The 19,367-nt window shown below is 52.7% G+C and overlaps 1 protein-coding gene across 6 annotated transcripts in view; it reads left to right on the plus strand.

Moving 5' to 3' along the window:
* Positions 1 to 19,367, plus strand: part of PKNOX2 (PBX/knotted 1 homeobox 2) — a 297,298-nt gene that overhangs the window by 211,058 nt on the left and 66,873 nt on the right. For all 6 annotated transcript variants that reach the window (XM_044943541.1, XM_025286363.2, XM_044943542.1 and 3 more), the window contains 2 exons: positions 1,487 to 1,595; positions 16,070 to 16,209. In XM_044943541.1, the coding sequence (XP_044799476.1) occupies positions 1,509 to 1,595; positions 16,070 to 16,209 (227 nt within the window). In that variant the 5' untranslated portion in view covers positions 1,487 to 1,508. The remainder of the gene's footprint in view (positions 1 to 1,486; positions 1,596 to 16,069; positions 16,210 to 19,367) is intronic.

The following is a 19,367-nucleotide window of genomic DNA, read 5'->3' on the forward strand; positions in this document are numbered from 1 at the left end:
CTTCTCTGCCTCTGCTTCCTCCTCTGTAAGAGGACCCTTGGCTCTGCGGCTCTTCTGGCTCCACTTATGGTTGAACTCAGAGTTGAACACAGGTTGAGGAAGTCTTAGTAGAATGTGCAGGCGCATTCATGCGGCAGTGGCCCCTGTTCCCCGGCCTCTGTCCCTTCCTGGAAGGTCTCCAAGCGGTCACCTGGGGCTACCCGCCCCTCCCTCCAGCTGGGGAGGAGCCGGCGCCCCAGGTCCCTCCCCATCACTAGGGGTGTGGTGAGCACACCTCCAGGTCCCTCCCCATCACTAGAGGGTGTGGTGAGCACACCTCCAGGTCCCTCCCCATCACTAGGGGGTGTGGTGAGCACACCTCCAGGTCCCTCCCCATCACTAGGGGGTGTGGTGAGCACACCTCCAGGTCCCTCCCCATCACTAGGGGGTGTGGTGAGCACACCTCCAGGTGAGCACACCTCCAGGTCCCTTCCCATCACTAGGGGGTGTGGTGAGCACACCTCCAGGTCCCTCCCCATCACTAGGGGTGTGGTGAGCACACCTCCAGGTCCCTCCCCATCACTAGGGGAGTGGTGAGCACACCTCCAGGTCCCTCCCCATCACTAGGGGTGTGGTGAGCACACCTCCAGGTCCCTCCCCATCACTAGGGGTGTGGTGAGCACACCTCCAGGTCCCTCCCCATCACTAGGGGTGTGGTGAGCACACCTCCAGGTCCCTCCCCATCACTAGGGGAGTGGTGAGCACACCTCCAGGTCCCTCCCCATCACTAGGGGAGTGGTGAGCACACCTCCAGGTCCCGTTACTGTGGTGCTGGGAGACTCCTGGGGAGGGGAGGGGGAATCTGGAAATCTGGAACTATGAGGGCTGAGGCTTCGTCTTCTTTTATTTTTTATGGAAGAGGAAAGGTTAAGAGTGGCTTTATTACTGTGCCAGGCAAAAGGGGAACACAGTAAGCTAGAGCCTCAAGAACTGGGCCCCCTCCCAGGTGAACAGGGAGAGGCCATACAGTCAGGCCAAGTGTATATGATGAGGACCAGCGCTGAGGTTTCTGCCCTGAGGGTATAGGGTGGCTCCAGGAGGCCTGGGAAGGGAAAGCACGCTTGACCATGGCGTGCCCACGTGGCCTCCAATTCCCCCTCCCCCGCCCTCCTCCAGTGCTGCCACGGACCAGGGCCCCTCCCGACTCCTGCCTCTCCCCAGGCCCCCACCAGGCTGGAGCTGGTGCTGAACAAAAGCAGGGCCGCTGGCTGCCCAGGTTGCTTTACATGTGATTTGAATATTGTTTATTCCAAGTCCAAATAGCACAGCAAGTCCCTCCCTACTCAGGCTTCTCCCCTTAACTCTCCTGCACTCCCCCATGGGCTTCCAGCCCTCGCTGTATCTGGTCGGTCCCCGGGGGCCCGGCCTGGGTACACATCCAGTGGCTGGTCCCCAGGACTCCCTGCGCTCGGCGATTAACGGTACGGCCCCCTCTCTCCTGCCACAGGTCCCTCATGTGAATCCATCCCATGATGCAACATGCCTCCCCAGCACCCGCTCTGACGATGATGGCCACGCAGAATGTCCCACCCCCAGCCTACCAGGACAGCCCACAGGTGAGTAACTGACCAGTGGTGGGGTGGAGGGGACCTGAAGGCCATCCCCGGGCAGAGGGCAGGGCCAGGCCTACCCCAGCTCTCCTCCTGTCCAGCCTGGGGAGCCTCTCTTCCCAGACTCCCTGAAAGGAGTCTGCACTTGGCAAAGCACTGGGTTCAGATCCCACCTGGGCAGCTGTCACCTGCATCAAGGACCTGGCACCCCTGGGTGCAGTACCTGCTCATGGTCTGGTGCCTCTCCCCACCCCGATTCCTGCTCAGATCAGACAAATGCCCAACCCCTCACTAAGGGAGACTCAGCTCCAGGTACTTGAGTCTGTCTTTGAGTGTTTAGGGAAACCCTTGAATACAGGGTCCCTCTATAGATGGTGACTGCAGCCATGAAATTAAAAGACGCTTACTCCTTGGAAGGAAAGTTATGACCAACCTAGATAGCATATTCAAAAGCAGAGACGTTACTTTGCCAACAAAGGTTCGTCTAGTCAAGGCTATGGTTTTTCCTGTGGTCATGTATGGATGTGAGAGTTGAACTGTGAAGAAGGCTGAGCACCAAAGAATTGATGCTTTTGAACTGTGGTGTTGGAGAAGACTCTTGAGAGTCCCTTGGACTGCAAGGAGATCCAACCAGTCCATTCTGAAAGAGATCAGCCCTGGGATTTCTTTGGAAGGAATGATGCTAAAGCTGAAACTCCAGTACTTTGGCCACCTCATGCGAAGAGTTGACTCATTGGAAAAGACTCTGATGCTGGGAGGGATTGGGGGCAGGAGGAGAAGGGGACGACAGAGGATGAGATGGCTGGATGGCATCACTGACTCAATGGACGTGAGTCTGGGTGAACTCCGGGAGTTGGTGATGGACAGGGAGGCCTGGTGTGCTGTGATTCATGGGGTCACAAAGAGTCGAACACGACTGAGCGACTGATCTGATCTGATCTGATCTACCAGCTCCCTCATTCACTGGTCTCTCTGTGCCTATGGGAGGAATCTCCCTTCTGTTCAGGACTCCATTCAGTTTCTATCCAGAAAAAGGCCAGGACTATTTCTCTACACCCTCCTATCCTTTCTTCTGATTCCCAGTCTCCATTAACCACAGCTTGGACACAGCAGCCCTAAGTCCTTCTGAGACGCCCAGCCCAGTTGCACCTCCTGCAGGAGGCATCGGCCTCGCCCTGTATTCCTGTTCTCTCCTCCCTATCCTCTGGATACCCGGCCCAGCTTCTGTGGTTCGGGCTCCCCAAGTCCTTGAGACCAATCACTTCTGATCTTTGGTCCCCTGTGTGTGCCTCCCCTCCATGCTGGGTTCTTTGAGACTCAGAGTTCCTGAGGCTATGTGTTCACAGGAGGCTCCACCTTCACACTCTCCTGTTTTCTCAATTATTACTGATCGAGTCCCTGTAATGTGAAATGCAGCCAGCTAGAACTGAACTGAATTCCTTCTTTCATTTCATGAAAGTGCAGCAAGCCCCTACTGTGTGCCAGGCCGTCATTCCCATTCTGTCTTGATCGCTGGTCTTTGCCCTGCACTGCCGTCCCTCACTCGTTAGCATTTCAGACACAGCCCTTCTCCTGACCACAGGGGATATCTGTGCCGCATGGACAGGATGCAGAGATGCAGGTACAGAGGGCATCGCCTTATGTCCCACGGCCCTGCCACCCCAGCCTAGTGTGAGCCTGTGGGGCTGCCCTGTCCACCCTGTCATCCCCCTGACAAAATGACCACTTGGTCCAGCACATGGACCACCCCTGACTCCTCCCCTTTTAAGTCTGGAAGCGCTGACTTCCGAGTGCACGTCCTTTCATCCCCACCCCTGCTCCTGCTCGTCAACTCTGTGCTCCTTCCCAGGCTCACCCTGCCCTGACCTTGGCTTCAGCAGAACCTCTGCTCATGTCAGTAGCTTCCCATGAATGACTGTGGGCTGGGCTTGGCATTTGCACGATCCCCCTGTTTGAAAGCCTCCAGGTGTGCAGCTGTGTCAGAGCCTTTCCCTCTGTGGTCAGAACCAAGCATAGAAGGAGGCCTGAAACTGTGGAGACCTGGGAACATAAGGACCTTATGGGGGAGAGGCACCATCCTTCCTCCATAGACCAGAACCACCCCCCGTCTGCTCAGGCCGTGTGGGGTACTAATGGGTACTGATACCTGAGGGTATTAATGAAGAGGCAGTAACATCAGCTCCATTTCTTTTGTAGCTGGATGATGCTCTCTAAGTTCCACAGTGCCATCCGGGAATGACAATCAGGACACTGCTTGTGTTTAGCAGGTGGTGGTCGCCAGGGCTCCCATCCCCATCCCCAAGGCTCAGGGACAGACCAGAGTTGGGCCGAGAGGTCAGGGAGCACCAGATTGGCCCAGCTGCCTCCCTGCTTCCAGCCGCACCCCCTGTTTTGCCTTCCCAGGCAGCTGGAAGAAGTTTGGGTTTGGTGGGGGAATAGCAGGAGAGCTGTAGCAAGGACCTGTGTTGTTCAGGAATGCTGGTCCCAGTGGAGTGAGGAGGGTACAGCTGAGAAGTCATCCATCCCAGGTGCTGAGGGAGGTGGGGGAGGTGGGGCTGCAGCCTGATGGTGCTCAGCCCCCACCTCCAGAAGCCACCACCAAGCTGCTGTAGCCTTTTAGGGAGGGAAGGGAGGCTCCAGCCCCCAGCTGAGGCCTCAGAGCAGAAACCCAATGAGGGGGCTGTCCTAAGGCTCTCGTCTCCAGCAGCCACTGGAACCTCGCCATCGAAAATACTCACATTTATAGCAGAGGAATAATTTTCCATGGCAAAGCCACATATCTCCTTGTAACCACAGAAGTCCAGGGATGAAGTCTCAGTGTCCATGGTAAAGTGACCAGGCCAAGGCCTGGGGTTTTTATGGCCTTGGCTAGGCCACTAGGCTGTGGCTAGATTCCCATGGGTCCTCCCTGAGCCAAACTGGTTCCCAAGGAAACTGACCAGGATGAGCGATCACAGGGAGAACTTAGGGCATGGATGGAATGGGTGGGATAGAGGAGGTGGATGAAGACTGCAGGCAGAGTCTCTGACTCACAGAGAGGGGCTGCTCTCCCCAGAGTGCTAGACTTTGAGGCCAGTTGGCTTTCGGGGGGCCCTTCTCCCCACTCTTCAGGGCTTCTCTGAGTGGCTGCCATGTGAGCATGTCTTCCGTGTTGGGTTTTCAAGCATGGGGAACTTTCTCTGGTCCTCCTGCCTTCTTCCCTTTGAGCAATCAGGGGTGGAGCCTTGCTTCCCAGGAGAAGCCTGCTCCATTGCCCTCATCATGCTCACCATCCTGGCAAACCAGCTGTTTTCTGACACTCCATGTCCTCAGGAAAGCCCAGCCCAATAGTGTGGGCCAGGCCCACAGGGTATCACTTCTGGAACAGGGCTGTCTGGAAAGGGTCCCACACTTTTCCATTCCTTCAGGTCTAATCTCATTACCTTTGGACCCAATATGACTTGTCTCCTCAAGGCCTAGACTGCTGAGTGCATCTCTTTATCACCTCTTCAGAAACCCAGTTTCTTCCATGGGCAGAAATGGACAATCTTTGCTACAAAGTCCCCAAAATGAAAAAGGAAGCGAGAAAGCAGGACCCGTCCTCTGAGACCCATGCAGTCGTTTTAATAATGTTCCCGTTGTGCTAAGGGCTAGCAATACCGAGCATAATCTATTCAAATGCACAGGAGAATCTCGCTTTGGAAAATTAGGAATCTGCATTAAAAAATTCCCAAGCCCCGGACCTTCTTTATAATAAATTAGGAAGAAAAATTTTTTCAAGGCAAATTCTTAACTTGGCAATTTCATTTTTGAAGTTTGGGGAATAAAGTTATTAAAAATGAGGGAGGGTTTTTTTTTCTTCTTCTTCCCATTTTAGTCCAGAAATGTTCGTGGTTATGGTTCTATGCTATTGGGCACAAGCCAAGTGATATAACAGTTAAGCAGCCTCCGGTCCCCTCAGTTCTGTTCCCGTCCATCCTGGAAAACTCCGTGATTACTTGTAAGAATGTCCCTCTGTGTTCATTGTGCACTGAAGACAGATCCTAAGTTTAGAGAGTATAAAAGCAACAACCCACTGGGACCCTTCCTGTGGCCTGCTTCCTCCTTCCTGTGGCTCCCTGTTGAATTCTGTCAGAGCCACAGCGCCCTCTGCTGTCCACCGCCAGTACCTCAGTTCTGGCGTGATAACACCTGAGTCCTGGATGCAGATTCTCACTTTATGCTCGGAGAGGTAGGGCAAGTCACAGGACTGTGGAATTCTCCAATAATTGTTTAATGAGGACATTGTCTTCAGAGAGACCTGGATGCGAACAAGGCCTGTGGTCCCTCCATTCGGCGCCTACATCACTCTTCATCCTTTCGCATCTCTGCCTCTGCCTGCCCATCTGTCACCTGGACTTTCCCAGCCCCTCCTCCCGCTGCCCCAGCACCCCCACGGATCCCTAAGGGAGCCTCAAAGTCATGTTCTCTGCTGTTACTCCCCCCTCCCAGCAAGCGCCACTCCAGTCTCCCTCCCAGAATTTTCCTGGTAACACAGCCTCCCTCTCACCCATCCGGGCACATACCCTCTATCCATGCATTCTTTCCACCTCTGAAGTGTCATTCAAGTTCTCCCGTTTCCTATAACACCCCGTGGGCAACACCACCCACCAGAGTTCTTGCTCTGTGGCTCCACCAGCAATTTTAGGAAACTGACAGCTTTACTGGAGAGGCAGCGGCTTCCCCACCCCTCACTCTAACCCCCTCGTCCCAAACTCCTGCTGCCAGTAACCTCCCCCCACCCTTCCTCAAACACAGACACATACCTACTGTTCCACAAATACCTTTGCCCTTGGCTTATAGGCAAGACAAATATTTTATCTGGTCTATTTGTGTGTGTGTATTCAGCGTTTAGTACTCCTCTGTGTGTCCCCAGCATGTCGGCTGCGTGAGCATTTGAGTAGAAAGCAGAAATCCTGGTGGCCAGTCTGACCCACTAGGCACAGTGGCAATGGATGGGGGCACTCTTGCAGTTTGGATTAGGAGCCAATTTCTCTGCAGGTGGCTAGGTGCTTGCATAGTGGGACATCATGATAGGGGGTATTGAAAGGGTTCTGGCAATTCACCAAGGATGCAGCCTCGTTATTGACCAGAGGCAGGCAAGACAGACAAAGTCAGAACTCTCAGCTCAGGACCCAGATGGGAAGCTCACTTCAGAAGGGAGTCAAACCCTTGCTTGGGACTCCTCCCCAGTCCCCACACCCTCCATCCTCCTGCCACCCTCAGAGCCAGGAGAATGGTGTTCAGATGCCATGCTGGGAGATGAGGGGTCCAGATGATGCTACCCACCCCCATGTGGCACCGGCAAGGCTAAGGCTGGGCCAGCCATGTCGGGGGAGACCAGACCTGTCTCTCCTGCCCTCTGAGTAACTTCTTTCCCTCCCTGTCCAGGCATCGTGCCCTCTCTGAGCAGAGGCCTGAGCAGATACCTGGGGGAGCTGGAAGGGCTTTGATCAGTCATTAGGATCCCCACGCTGGTTTCATTAGGTGGAGGGGGATGGGAAGTGGTCAGGGCCCCTGGCTGTGAATGCCCTCCTCCATCCAGGCCATGCAGCTGGACCAGGCAGAAGCGGGTTCAGTTGTTTTCACACTTTACATTCCTCTCATCTCTTTACGGGGTAGGAGCCCCCTGCCATGCAGGGCCTTCTGCTCAGCTGCCGGTGAGGCACTCTGCAGCTTTAGAGTTAATTCCACAGCTTTGAAAGCCTCTTCTGTGGCTGTGATTGACGGCTCCCTCTGCCCCTGGGGCCAGCACCAGAGGGACCATATGGGTGACCTGCCTTCCCTTGCTTTGACTCATCAAAACGGACTCTTCTCTTTCTTTTTTATTTTCTGCCGGGCCTTTCTTCTCACTGTGCACAGTGACCTCTCTCCGTGGCCTGCTTGGGCCACCCATGTCTTTCAACAGGACATGTTCCTGAACTCCAGCTCACTCCAGGCCTGGATTCTTCACTGTGGCAAAGGCGAAAACAGCCTTCAGGTCTGACCATGGGGCCTTAAGCCTCGCTTAGGAGACAGTGGCCTAGCCACAGGATTTTGCTAGAAGACACCCGTGCTCTCATGGCCTTGTCTAGGGTTTTTATTTGATGAACTTCCTACTCGAATTCTTATATTTACAAAAAAAAAAATTCAGATATTTTATTGTCTGTCCTCTTGCCTGCAAGCAGGATGAGCGTTCTAAACAGTGACAAAAATAGTTGATGGCCGAAGTACACAAAGCTTAAAATAAATCAGGCAACAGGTGATCCGTCAGCAGCGGGCCTAGGGAGCTGGAACCTGCCTTCCTCCCCACCCCCTTTTCCAGTTGATCTTCTAGGAGCTCGGATATCTGTGGAGCAGGGTGGGATGGGGGTGGGTGAGCACAGCTCTGAGGTGTGTGCTGTCCTTGGAGTTTGTGGTCTGGGGGAAGAAGAGTGAGCTGACTCAAGTCAACGTGGAAAAATAGGAATTCAGAATCCCAGGCCTGTCCCACTCCAATGCTGATGAATTATACAAAGTTGGACAAGAAGTTTCAATATTATTTCTTTCATTCACTCAACCAGTTAATAAATACAAGGGGCTTTCCATGGGTCTTGCAAACCTGTGCCATGTGCCAGGGACACATGTCCCTGACCTAATGGAGCTTATGGCTTATTGGGGGCCTTTCTGCGTCAGTAAAATGGGAATAACTTCTGCCCTCCTTGCTTCACAGGGCAGCTGAGAGTGTGGGTGTGAAGGGTACCATGGTGTTTTCCAGCTTTCTTTCAGCCGTGACCCTGACATTGATTTTTTTTTTTTCTTGATCTTCTATATGTCTCTAGTAGACAAGACTGGATTGAACTTTAATTATTCTCCTTTTTATTGGGAACACAGTAGGGATATCAAGTATGTGTCTCTAGCTGTAAACACACTCCCTCACACACACACACATACACACATACCCTCAAGGGCCTAATTGAATTCACTGTTGTGGGACTATTATACAAGCAAAGGATCCTCCAGGGATGGAGGGAAAGATGGGGAGAAGACAGCACCCGTGAAAGTGCGTGAAGCTGGGAAGTGAAAGACTTGGATCACAGTCCATGGTTTTCCTCCCTTTAGGTATATGGCAAGTCACCCCAGCAGTGAAGGCAGGGTAGCAAACACTTTCAAGTTTCATTCTGTAAACCACTGCCTACAAACCCTTTTAAAATTAATTAATTGCTGAAGACCTCCATTTTGCACCACAAAGTAACTTCTTTGCGTGGCTTGTTCTATCTGGTCTGTCCTGGGATCAGAAGGCAGATGCCCCAGGCCTGCTGTTGCAGGAGCCAAATGGACTACCCTCCTCTCCTCCAGCCCTTCCTTTCCTTGAGCTGACTGGGTTGGGGCATATTTGGAGGAACCATGCTTGACTCCTCCTGGTTTTGGATCCCTAGCCCTTTTAACATGCCACTCTCTCATTTCCTGGGCTTCCCTGGTGGCTCAGTGGTAAAGAATCTGCCTGCAATGCAGGAGATGCAGGTTTGATCCCTGGGTCAGGAAGATCAGCAGGAGGATCCTTCAAGAATCTACAAGAATACTCCAGTATTCTCACCTGGGAAATTCCATGGACAGGGGAGCCTGGTGGGCTACAGTCCATGGGGTCACAAAAGAGTTGGACTTGACTGAGCATGCACACTCTCGTATCCTCATTCAGTCAGTCATTCAGTCATTTCACAAACAGGCTGGGAGCCCATGGGAGCCAGGGCTGGTGATGGGAGCTGGACTCCAGTCCACTCGGGGAGATGGATAGAAGAGGGCCTGAAGTGCTACAGGGTTTAAGGTCCATCACCACACATGCAGAGGAGGCAGGGGGTGGGGCTACCTGGTCAGGGCTTAGTTGCTCAGTCGTCTGACTCTCTTCAACCCCACGGACTGTAGCCCACCAGGCTCCTCTGTCCATGGGATTTTCCAGGCGAGAATACTGGAGTGGGCTGCCATTTCCTTCTCCACCTATACAGGGGTGTGGAGAATTGGGACAGGCTTCCCGGGAGGGCTGATGCTCCCTCCAGCTGAGTCTTGGAAGAGAGGTGTGTTCACACGTGGTCGGGGGGGATCCTGGAGGGCAGTGAACATGTCTGTTCTGTTCACTGTTGTAGCCCCAGTGTCTCAGACAGAGTGACCACAGCATCGATGGCATGCCGGGGTGACCCTTGTGGGGCGGGTGACACCAGGCGGGGAAGCCTGGACCCTTTCTGCTGAGGCAGCCGTGGGGGCGGGGGCGTGAAGATGTCAATCACGGGGCGTGTCTGGGCACCCCCACCCAGGAGGGTCTGCTGGGGGGCAGGGTGGGAGAGGGGTGCTGTACTTGAGATGAGGCTGGATCAGTGAGCAGGTCCAGGCCTGAGCACCCTGGACTGTGCCCTCCCCTCAAAACCATCCATTGTACCCTCTCTGCCTCCGCACTGCTCAGGCCAAACCTGATATTTACTAAATGGCTTCAAGCCCTGACCTCCAGGTCCTTGGACTCCATCTAGGTTACAGGAAACCAGATCTGGCCTTTTGTTTGTTTTTAGTCACTCAGTCGTGTCTGACCCTTTTCGACCCCGTGTTCTGTAGACTGCCAAGCTCCTCTGTCCATGGGGATTTCCAGGTAAGAATACTGGAGTGAGTTGCCATTTCCTTCTCCAGGGGATATTCCCAACCCAGGGATCAAACCCTGGTCTCCTGCAAGTCTCCTGCGTTGCAGGAGAGTTCTTTACTGCTGAGCCACTGGGGAAGCCAGATCTGGCCCTACCGCCCCCGAGACCAGACCAGCCCTCCTGGAGCCTCAGCAGCCCCCAGTGGCCGGGCCTGTGTAGGCCCCCATGTTCTCAAAACACAAGGCTTCCCTGACCTGGCCGGCAGGCCCTGGGGATGGGCAGCCCCACTTTGCCATGTCAGACGAGGGGGTGTTCCCTCAGGAGTGCTGTCTGGGCTGAGTCGTGGTGGGGGGTGCAGACCTTGGAGGCCCAGGGTTTGCAGAAAGCACCTGTGGGAGGTACCCGGGTGAACCTGTCTACTCCGGTGTCAGCGAGCACCTCGTAAGCCATGCCAGCGTCCTCTGCTTGTTCTTGTGGCAGACTAGACTGTTGAGGGGATGGATCTCTAAGCCCCTCCAGATTCTGCCTTCCTGCCGTCCTACACACACAGCGTACACCCCCAACTCTTCCCTTGGTGTTTTAGGATTGGGGCCAGGGCATCAGGAACTTTCATCTCACCGTGTCACAGATGGAGAATCTGGGCAGGGACCTTTAGCTCCAGGCTTAATGCAGGGCTGGATCGGAGCTGATTGATAGCGGAGAGTCCAGTGGGTTAGAGCATCTGTGGGATGAAGGACCCCATGCTAGGAGAGGCGATGGGGGCTGTAGAAGCCTGTGTAGGTTCTGGACCCACCAGTGCAGCTCACCGCGGGCAGGCCTCTGGGGAATGCTGTCATCTGTCCCTATCCACTCTTTGTATCCAGTTTTTTCTTCTTCTTTTTAATATTTTTTTATGTGGCTGTGTCAGGTCTTAGTTGCAGGGTGCGGGACCTTTCATTGCGGCTTGTAGGCTCAGTATCTGTGGTGCATGGCCTTAGTTGCCCCTTGGCATGTGGGAATCTCAGTTCCCCAACCAGGGATGGAACCCACATCCCTACATCGGAAGGCGGATTCTTAACCCCCGAACCACCAGGGAAGTCCCCTGCTTTCTTAATCAAGGCTCACAGCCTGTCTGGGGAGGATGTCCAGGGCTCTCCTTGGAGGAGGGCTCCTAGTCTGGAGTGGCCGCTTCTGGGACCAGCTGGAGACACATCACGTGGCCTCAGAGAGTGTAGTCTCCTCACTACAGATTGAGGAGAACAAGAGAACGTTACCTGGAGAGAAACTCTGATGTTAGGGGTGTGCTTGTAAATATTTAACAACCGGCTGTCAGGGTGGGGTTTGGGAAAGGATTTGATTTGCAACATTTGTCAGTTTCCATGGTGTGATTGCTCCCACCGTGGCCACTCTCAAGCTGTTAATGTGATTATCAAACTTGCAAAATTCCCGAAAAATTATCATTTGGCCTTCATTGACCAGAGCAAGGGATCTCTGCCCTCCATCTGTGCAATCTCTCCCAACAGCTTCTCTGTTGTAGGGCCAGAACCTCCTGCCAAAATCTCACCACCCAACACCCTCTTCCCCCTGCCCCCAGGCCCTGGGACAGCTGTAGGCCTCTCCCTCTGCGCTCTGGTTCTTGAGAAATGGGTGTCTCTGGCTAGATAAAGAAATCTATTTGGAGATAAACACTCATTCTCCAAACCTGGAGGAAATGCCAAGTTTGGTGAATTAACCCCCAGGAGGTAAATAAATATGAATCATTGTCCTCCTCAGGCCAGCTCCCCGGCTCTCTGAACCCCAACAACAGCCTCTCAGCTAGAGCCTCTTGGGATGCTGGCAATGACTGCTTTTGATTTACGCTTTCCTCTAGACCCCAGCAGGCCTTTCTGCCCCATCTTTCCCTGAAGTCCTGCCTAGAAATGGGAGGTCAGAGGAAAAGAAGCCCCTCCCCTCAGCCCTCCTGCTCCTAGAAGCTCATCTGCATAGAAGCGCCTTGTAGATTCCTTCAAGGACACAGGAAATTCACCCTTAGAGGACTGAGCCCAGCAGAGCACACCAGCCCATGTGTATTTTACTCTTGAACGAGCCGCGCACATAGCTGTGCCTTTCTTTTTGCAAGATACATGTTCTGGAAATCTTGTGTTTGATAACTACAACCACCCTCCATGTGGGAAAAACTTTAGGGTTTCAAAACACTTTTACCCACTGGATGTCATCTAATGGGAGCCATGTGCCATCGCTGAGGGTGGGTGGTGATGGCGTAAGCATTCTCATGGCCTGTCACTGCTATTAATAGAAGGGGTTTGGGGACTTCCCCGGGGGTTCAGTGGTTGAGAATCCACCTGCCAATGCAGGGGACATGGGTTCAGTCCCTGGTCCGAGAAGATCCCATGTGCCATGGGGCAAATCAGCCCGTGTGCCATAACTACAGAAAGCCTGCACACCACAGCTACTGAGTCCGCAGTCTAGAGCCCGTGCTCCGCAACAAGAGAAGCCACCGCAGTGAAAGACCTTCGCACAGCTAGAGAGTAGCCCCTGGAGCCGCAACTAGAGAAAGCCTTCTCACAGCTGGCCCCGTTGCAGCCAAAAATAAATACATAAATTTTTTTTAAAAGAAGGTGCTTTTTCAGATACCACCTAAGCCAACCCATCCACCTAGGGAGCTTCCACCATCTCCGGGTGAGTCTCTGCTTGGCCCCTGTGCCAGTGGAAACTTCCTGGAGGCAGTGCATCCCAGCCTTGGAGAGCTCAGAGGCTTGGAAACTTACTATGTGGGTCGAACCCAAATGTGCTTTATGTGTTGCAGGTTTGATGCGTCGGTTGCAGTTTGACACTTTGGAGCCCACAGTACAGAACTTGCACAATCTAACCCCGGGTTCAGTGGTTCAAAGGGGGCTCACATGTCCCTCCATCTCCCACCCATCCCCCAGATCTTTCTTAGTATTGCTGCTGCTGCTAAGTCACTTCAGTCGTGTCCGACTCTGTGCGACCCCATAGACGGCAGCCCACCAGGCTCCCCCGTCCCTGGGATTCTCCAGGCAAGAACACTGGAGTGGGTTGCCATTTCCTTCTCCAATGCATGAAAGTGAAAAGTGAAAGGGAAGTCGCTCAGTTGTGTCCAACTCTTAGCGACCCCGTGGACTGCAGCCTACCAGGCTCCTCCATCCATGGGATTTTCCAGGCAAGAGTACTGGAGTGGGGTGCCATTGCCTTCTCCATCTTAGTATTATTGCAGATCCCTGCAAATATTCTTTGGAATCCCTTCAGCAGCCTGACCCACTCTCCTCTGAGTGTACCTTCGTGCCACGTCTCAGCTTAGTGCGTGGGGTTGGAAGCTCTGCATGAGCCATGCCTCTGCTCATGGGTCCTCGCAGAGCATCAGTATAGAGGTTTGTTTGACAGACAACATTGCACTTTGGACAGACTGAGCCTGCTGTCAACTGAAACATGGTGCTAAACCACATCTCCCCTGTTCTGTACTTACATTATCGATTTTTTTTTTTTTTTTTTGGCCAAAGTGTTAGAAGTTTAAATTCCAACTTATTAGATGAGAATTAATCTTATTAGAATTAGCACGTTGCCAAAATCCGTAAAGATCATTTGGATCCAGGTTTCATGTCACCCATAAATTTGTCAAGCGTTTTTTTCAGAACTTTTCTGAGTCACTGATTAAAATACCGAGGAAGAGGGTCGAGGAGAAAGAATGTAGCATCTCCCAGAAGCCTTTCTCCTACTGACATCTCTCCTTTCATTGCCATCCTTTGGGTGTTGCGTCCTAATAATCCACACAGTTATCCACGGGGCCATGTCTCCATATTTTCCATGAGGAAATCACGGGAGGTCATTTACGGCACCTCTGTCTACTACATTCTCCTGCTCTTTAGCCTGTTAAGCCCAGATAGTGGGCACTATTGTAGCAGGCATTCATCCTAGTCACCCAGTGGGAACTCAAAAAGTATTGGGAAAATAATCAGTTGCATTAGTGAGTGAAAAAAAAAAAAAACTGGTCCAAGTCAATGTGAAATTTAGAAGTATTTAGCTTTCCTGATTGCACCTTATTTCTGTATTTTGAAGATGAGAACAGCGTTTGTTTCTGCTTTCTCCCTTATTGTGCATGCTCAATCACCCAGTTGGGTCCAACAGTTTGTGGCCCCATAGACTGCAGCCCTAATACCCGTGAATCCTAAAAGGACACCCGTTTGCCTACAGATGAGAAAGTAGGAGCTTAGGAAAGCTGAGGGATTTGCTCTAAGTCAAAAAGCTATTAACAGGAGACAGTAGGAGTCAAGTGTGGTACCTTGCTGGCCTCAAGGTATCGTGATGTTCTGTCTAGCCTGTTGAGTTTGAGAAAGTTCCCCTAGCTCAGCCAACAGAGACAAGAATATCTCTACCTAACAAAAAATGATGAGGAGACAGTATATTTCTTTTATAGTCTCAATTTTATTTACCATCAGTCACTCATTCATTCAATAAATATTTGTTGAACATCAACTAGTGCCAGGCTATTCTAGGCCCTGCAAACACAACTGTTAATCAGCCCTCTTTGAGCTTAAATTTGAGTTGGAGGTGGGAGAGAAAATAGCAAGTAGTGTAGTGTCTAGTCCAAGGGTTGTGAAATACATGGTCACGATAACGGCTGTGAAATGAGGCAGAGCAAGGGGGAGAGCAAGGGGCAGAGGGACTCTATTTCACTCTGAAGATGCAGCATCTGACAGATCTAATGAAGAAACTGAGACAGCAAGGGTTTGGGGGCCACTGGCGCCACCAATCACGTATTTGTGGAAATACCATACTCTTTCTTCTAGGAAGCAGGGACCTAGATCATAAGATGAACTTTCCAGCTGAAAAACGTCTAATTCTCTCAAGGTGTGTTCACTCATTAGTCCCTCATTCATCTTCTCAAGAGATACCAAGCATTCACTCTGTGCCAGCCGCGTGCTGGGGATGAAGGGGTGAACAACGTGTTATCTTGAGAGGCAGACAAGGATGTCAAGTCCCAAGAGCAGAGAGGATGAGAGCTGTGAGGTGCTATGGACAGGCTGGAGGAAGGGAACAGTTGAGGCTTATCACCACATATGATGTTTCAGGGATCCATTTAATCAAAGAAAATAAAATGTAAAAGCATTAAGTTCTGTAATGATGGTTGTTGCCAAAAATTTTAAAGCCATTTAATCATTTCTTCAAATGAAATCTTATACAGAAAGTCCAATATATTTTTAAAAGGTGCTCTGATTGACGTAAATTTGGGACACCTTCCAAGGCATGTAACAGAGGAGGAAAACGACTACTCCAAATATTCGTTAGCGTTGAGAACAGAAATCTGCTCATTGTCCACTAAAACCCGCTTATCTTCAAGTGCCCAAGTAAACCAAAATTTGCAGAACACTCAGTTATCAATCAAAACCATTAAAACAGTTACCTCTGGCTTACGTTAAATGGAATAAATCTTTGCCCAATTGAGAACTGACTCAGCTAATTTTTTCCTGCCCTCCAAAGTCACAGAATCAAACGCAGCACTGCTCGGCACAGCCCAAGTGACTCGTAAGCAAAATTTAAAGGGCTCATCATCTGGGTTTTTTTTTTTTTCCCCCAGCTTCTGGGCAGAGGCCACCACCTTAATTTGCATTAAGAACTATGGCTTTTAAAGTGAGCTCACTTCAGCATCACTTGGTTTTGGATGGTCCTAAACTGTTCTCCAGAACTTTCTGCTTTGAAGAAATGCCTGCTCTCTGCCCACTTGTAACACATGTACACATGGGTGCTCATTATACACTCGCATTTCTCTGTACACTTTCTCTTATCCACACACACAACACGGGACGATGTAGACCTCACGATTCCAGTCGGGGAACCAGCAGTCCTGGCCCACTAACCCACACCTCCTCTCCCTTGTCTCTGCAGATGACGGCGACCGCTCAAGCCCCCTCTAAGGCCCAGGCTGTCCACATCTCCACGCCCTCAGCTGCTGCCAGCACGCCCGTGCCCACCGCCCCCATTGACCCCCAGGCCCAGCTGGAGGCTGACAAGCGCGCTGTGTACAGGTAGGAGACACTCCGGCCGGGCTGCGCTCAGAAGCCCCCAGGTAGCCTCAGGCCCAGCCCAGCCCTGAGAGATGAGAGTGCAGGCCCGAGGGTGGGCTCATGGAAGCCAGTAGCCAAGGCTGTTCTCTCCCCGCTTCCCTCTGAAATCACCCCAGAGAGCCCTCAGCTGGCCACACAGGGTGGGCTCCAGCTTCCTGGAATCGTCCAGGGAGGGAAATGCAGCCTGGGCTATGTCTCCCAGGAGGGGCCCTCCCCAGCCCAACTGGGGGGATGAGTCCCGATGAGCATCAGAATGCCCCTACCCCCACCACCGCTCAGAGCTGCCTCAGGACTGTCCCGGCCCCAGTGCCCATTGTCACCTTCACTCCAACACACACCATCCAGGACTCATTCATGAGCAAACTTGAGTCCACCTGAAAGCCTCCGGGAGGCTTGTTAGAACACGCATAGCTGGACTCCGTGTTTGGAAATGCTGAATCAGTAGGTCAAGCTGTAGGAAGAGGACATGAATTTTTTAACAAGCATTCCAGGTGGATGTAATGCAGCTACCTCTTGGCCCATGCTGTGATTTACGGTCGACTTTGGTTTTCAGCAGTAGAGGTTGTATGTGACGGTGGAGGTTCTGACACCCTCCCCGAGAGGGGCTGCTTGCAGGGAGCAGGCTGCTTGTCTTGTTTTAGTCTGCATTAGCCCCTGGCACCCAGGGCTGGGCCCTGATTGTTGCAGAGGGTGGGTGAGGCTCAGGGACTTTCCGGTCTGTCTTGTGTACATGGGTGAAGTGCCTTGGAAGGCAGATCTGATGAGGCCCTGGCAGGAATTTCAGTCATCATTTATCCATGGGCAGCCCACATCACTAAGAAAAGATGCCCAAGTATGGAGGCGTCGGTACTGAGGTCAAACCCTTGTGCACATCCACTCGTGTGGGCACGAACAGCCAGAGCATCAGCACCATTGACCTCCACTGGGCGAGCCCTGCAGTGGGAGCTAAGGCCACCCACACTCGGACCGGCCCACCCAGGGTGAATCGGAGGACTGAGTCCTTCCTCTAACCCACTCCCTGCCCCCAGTCCTGACAGGCTTTATGGTAATGGTCATAATTTTAGCTGTTATCATAATTATCCTTGGCACTACCTGTAGGCACTCAGATGGGCTGAATGAATGCCTCTAATCCAACAGTTGGGGGTCCAGAGCAATGGGCCCTGATCCCTAGATCATGACTGGAGGTTCTTCCCAGGCCTGGATAACACAGTGCCTGCCTGCCAAGGACCACCCCCCTACCCCCAGACACACACACTCAGGCCAGGCCCCTGTGCATAGAGACCTCTGCCTTGGGCTCTGACGAATGCCTGGATCTGGTGTCACAGGGCCAGTCAGAGACCCTGAGAAAGACTCCAGCTCCCCCTCCTGCAACACAGACCAGTAAGTGCTCCTGTCCTCCCATCACGTTGGCATTGAGTCCTTGCTGTTACTAGTGCTGTGGTGGGTGCAGGGGAAAGAGGGTAAATTATAAAGGTAATGTGCGGGCTCTTGCCAGACTCTCTGAAAACGAGAACAAGAAACCAACACAGAGTGGTCAGAGCTTTAACAGAGACAGCTTCAAGGGGGAGGCAGTATTCAAGCTTGATTTGAAACCTGAGTAAGACTGCTCAGCAAGAGGAGAAGTGGAGGCGGGGGTGGCTTCCAGGCAGAGGAGAGCCTGGTGAGTTCCCAGCACAGCCGCTGGCCAGAGCAGCTGGGTGTGGGGACACGAGGTTACATGGGGTCTATAAGTTCAACTGTGTGGTGGGCTTGTGTCTTTGTGGGGAACAGAAGCAGGGACAGGAGAGTGACGTGGCCTCTGAAATGCGATGGGGTACAGTCATCACGCCTCATTTAATGATTGACATGCTCCGAGTTCGATCCGGACTGGCAGCATCCCCTGGGAGCTGTTTGGAGACGCTGACTCTCAGGCCTCACTCGACCTCGGGATTCCTGCTCTGCTCTTTGACGAGATCCCGGGTGATTCATGTGCCCACTGCAGATGGGTCCCCAACCCCTTCCCAAACTCCAGGGGGCAAGGGCATGTAGTGAGCACCGATCGTAGTCTAGAAAGACCCCCAGTTAGTGGTGTGACAAAAAGCTTCTGGAAACCTAGAATCGAGTCCTCCCTTCTCCTGGTACTCATCTCAGCATTGGTTTCATGATAGAACCTAATCACTGGTTCAGCAAGAATAATGAGACAACCCATGTCAGCACCTGGCTCCATGTCTGGCACAAAGCAGACAGTTCTCTATGTCCCACAGTGGGACCCACGTGCTCCATAGCCCTTCCCAAGACCCCAGGGTCATGCCCCACCCAGGCCCAGCCAGGAAGTGGGCTGCCTTCCACGGTCCATCATGGCGTCACTTGATGTATGGAGGCCCAGATGGTCCTTCAATCAACATGTCTCACCTTTGTGGGGCAGGTCCCCTCACAGCCCGTGGCATTTGCACAATAATCTCTGCAACTGTCTGAAGGTGAAGAAGAAACCCCAAGCTGATGCCACCAAAGAACCAGCCAAACATTGCCGCCCAGCCTCTCAGGGCGACCAAGCATACAGACATCAGCATCCTTGCCCGGTTCTTTCCTCTGCAGCCCTTCCTGCCCCAGGGCCCCAGGGTGTCTGTCTCCCACAACCACACCTCTCCCATTAGTGCCAGTCGCCCTCTCTACAGCCCCTTGTTGGGGGGTGAGGCAGGGAGGAGGAGGGGGCCCCGCCTCCTGCAGGGTCGGGTAATTCTAATTAGATTTGCCTGCCTGGGGCAGCCGGCGCTCCAGAGCACATCAGGGAGTCGGCATTTCATGTCAATAAATGTAACCAGACCCTTTCCACGGAGATTAGTGCCCGGCTCTGACTTTTGGGAGCCCCCTCCGAGGCCCCTCCCAGATCCGCAAAAGAATGGAGGTGTGAGGGAGGCCCCTCCCTGGCCAGGTCTTCAGGGCGGCAGGAGACAGTGCCACAAGAGGGAGGGAGCCCGTCAGTGCCCTGACGCTTTATTTGTATGTGAGGATGTGTTAATGAAATGTACTGGTTCCTTCTGATGTGGAAGCTGGGTGTGTGTGTGTGTGTGTGTGTGTGTGTCTGTGTCTGTATATGTGTGTGTGTAGTGTGTGTGTGTGTGTGTGTGTGTGGCCGGGGA

This window comes from Bubalus bubalis, chromosome 5 (genome assembly GCF_019923935.1).
Source record: "Bubalus bubalis isolate 160015118507 breed Murrah chromosome 5, NDDB_SH_1, whole genome shotgun sequence".
NCBI classification, from domain to species: Eukaryota; Metazoa; Chordata; class Mammalia; order Artiodactyla; family Bovidae; genus Bubalus; species Bubalus bubalis.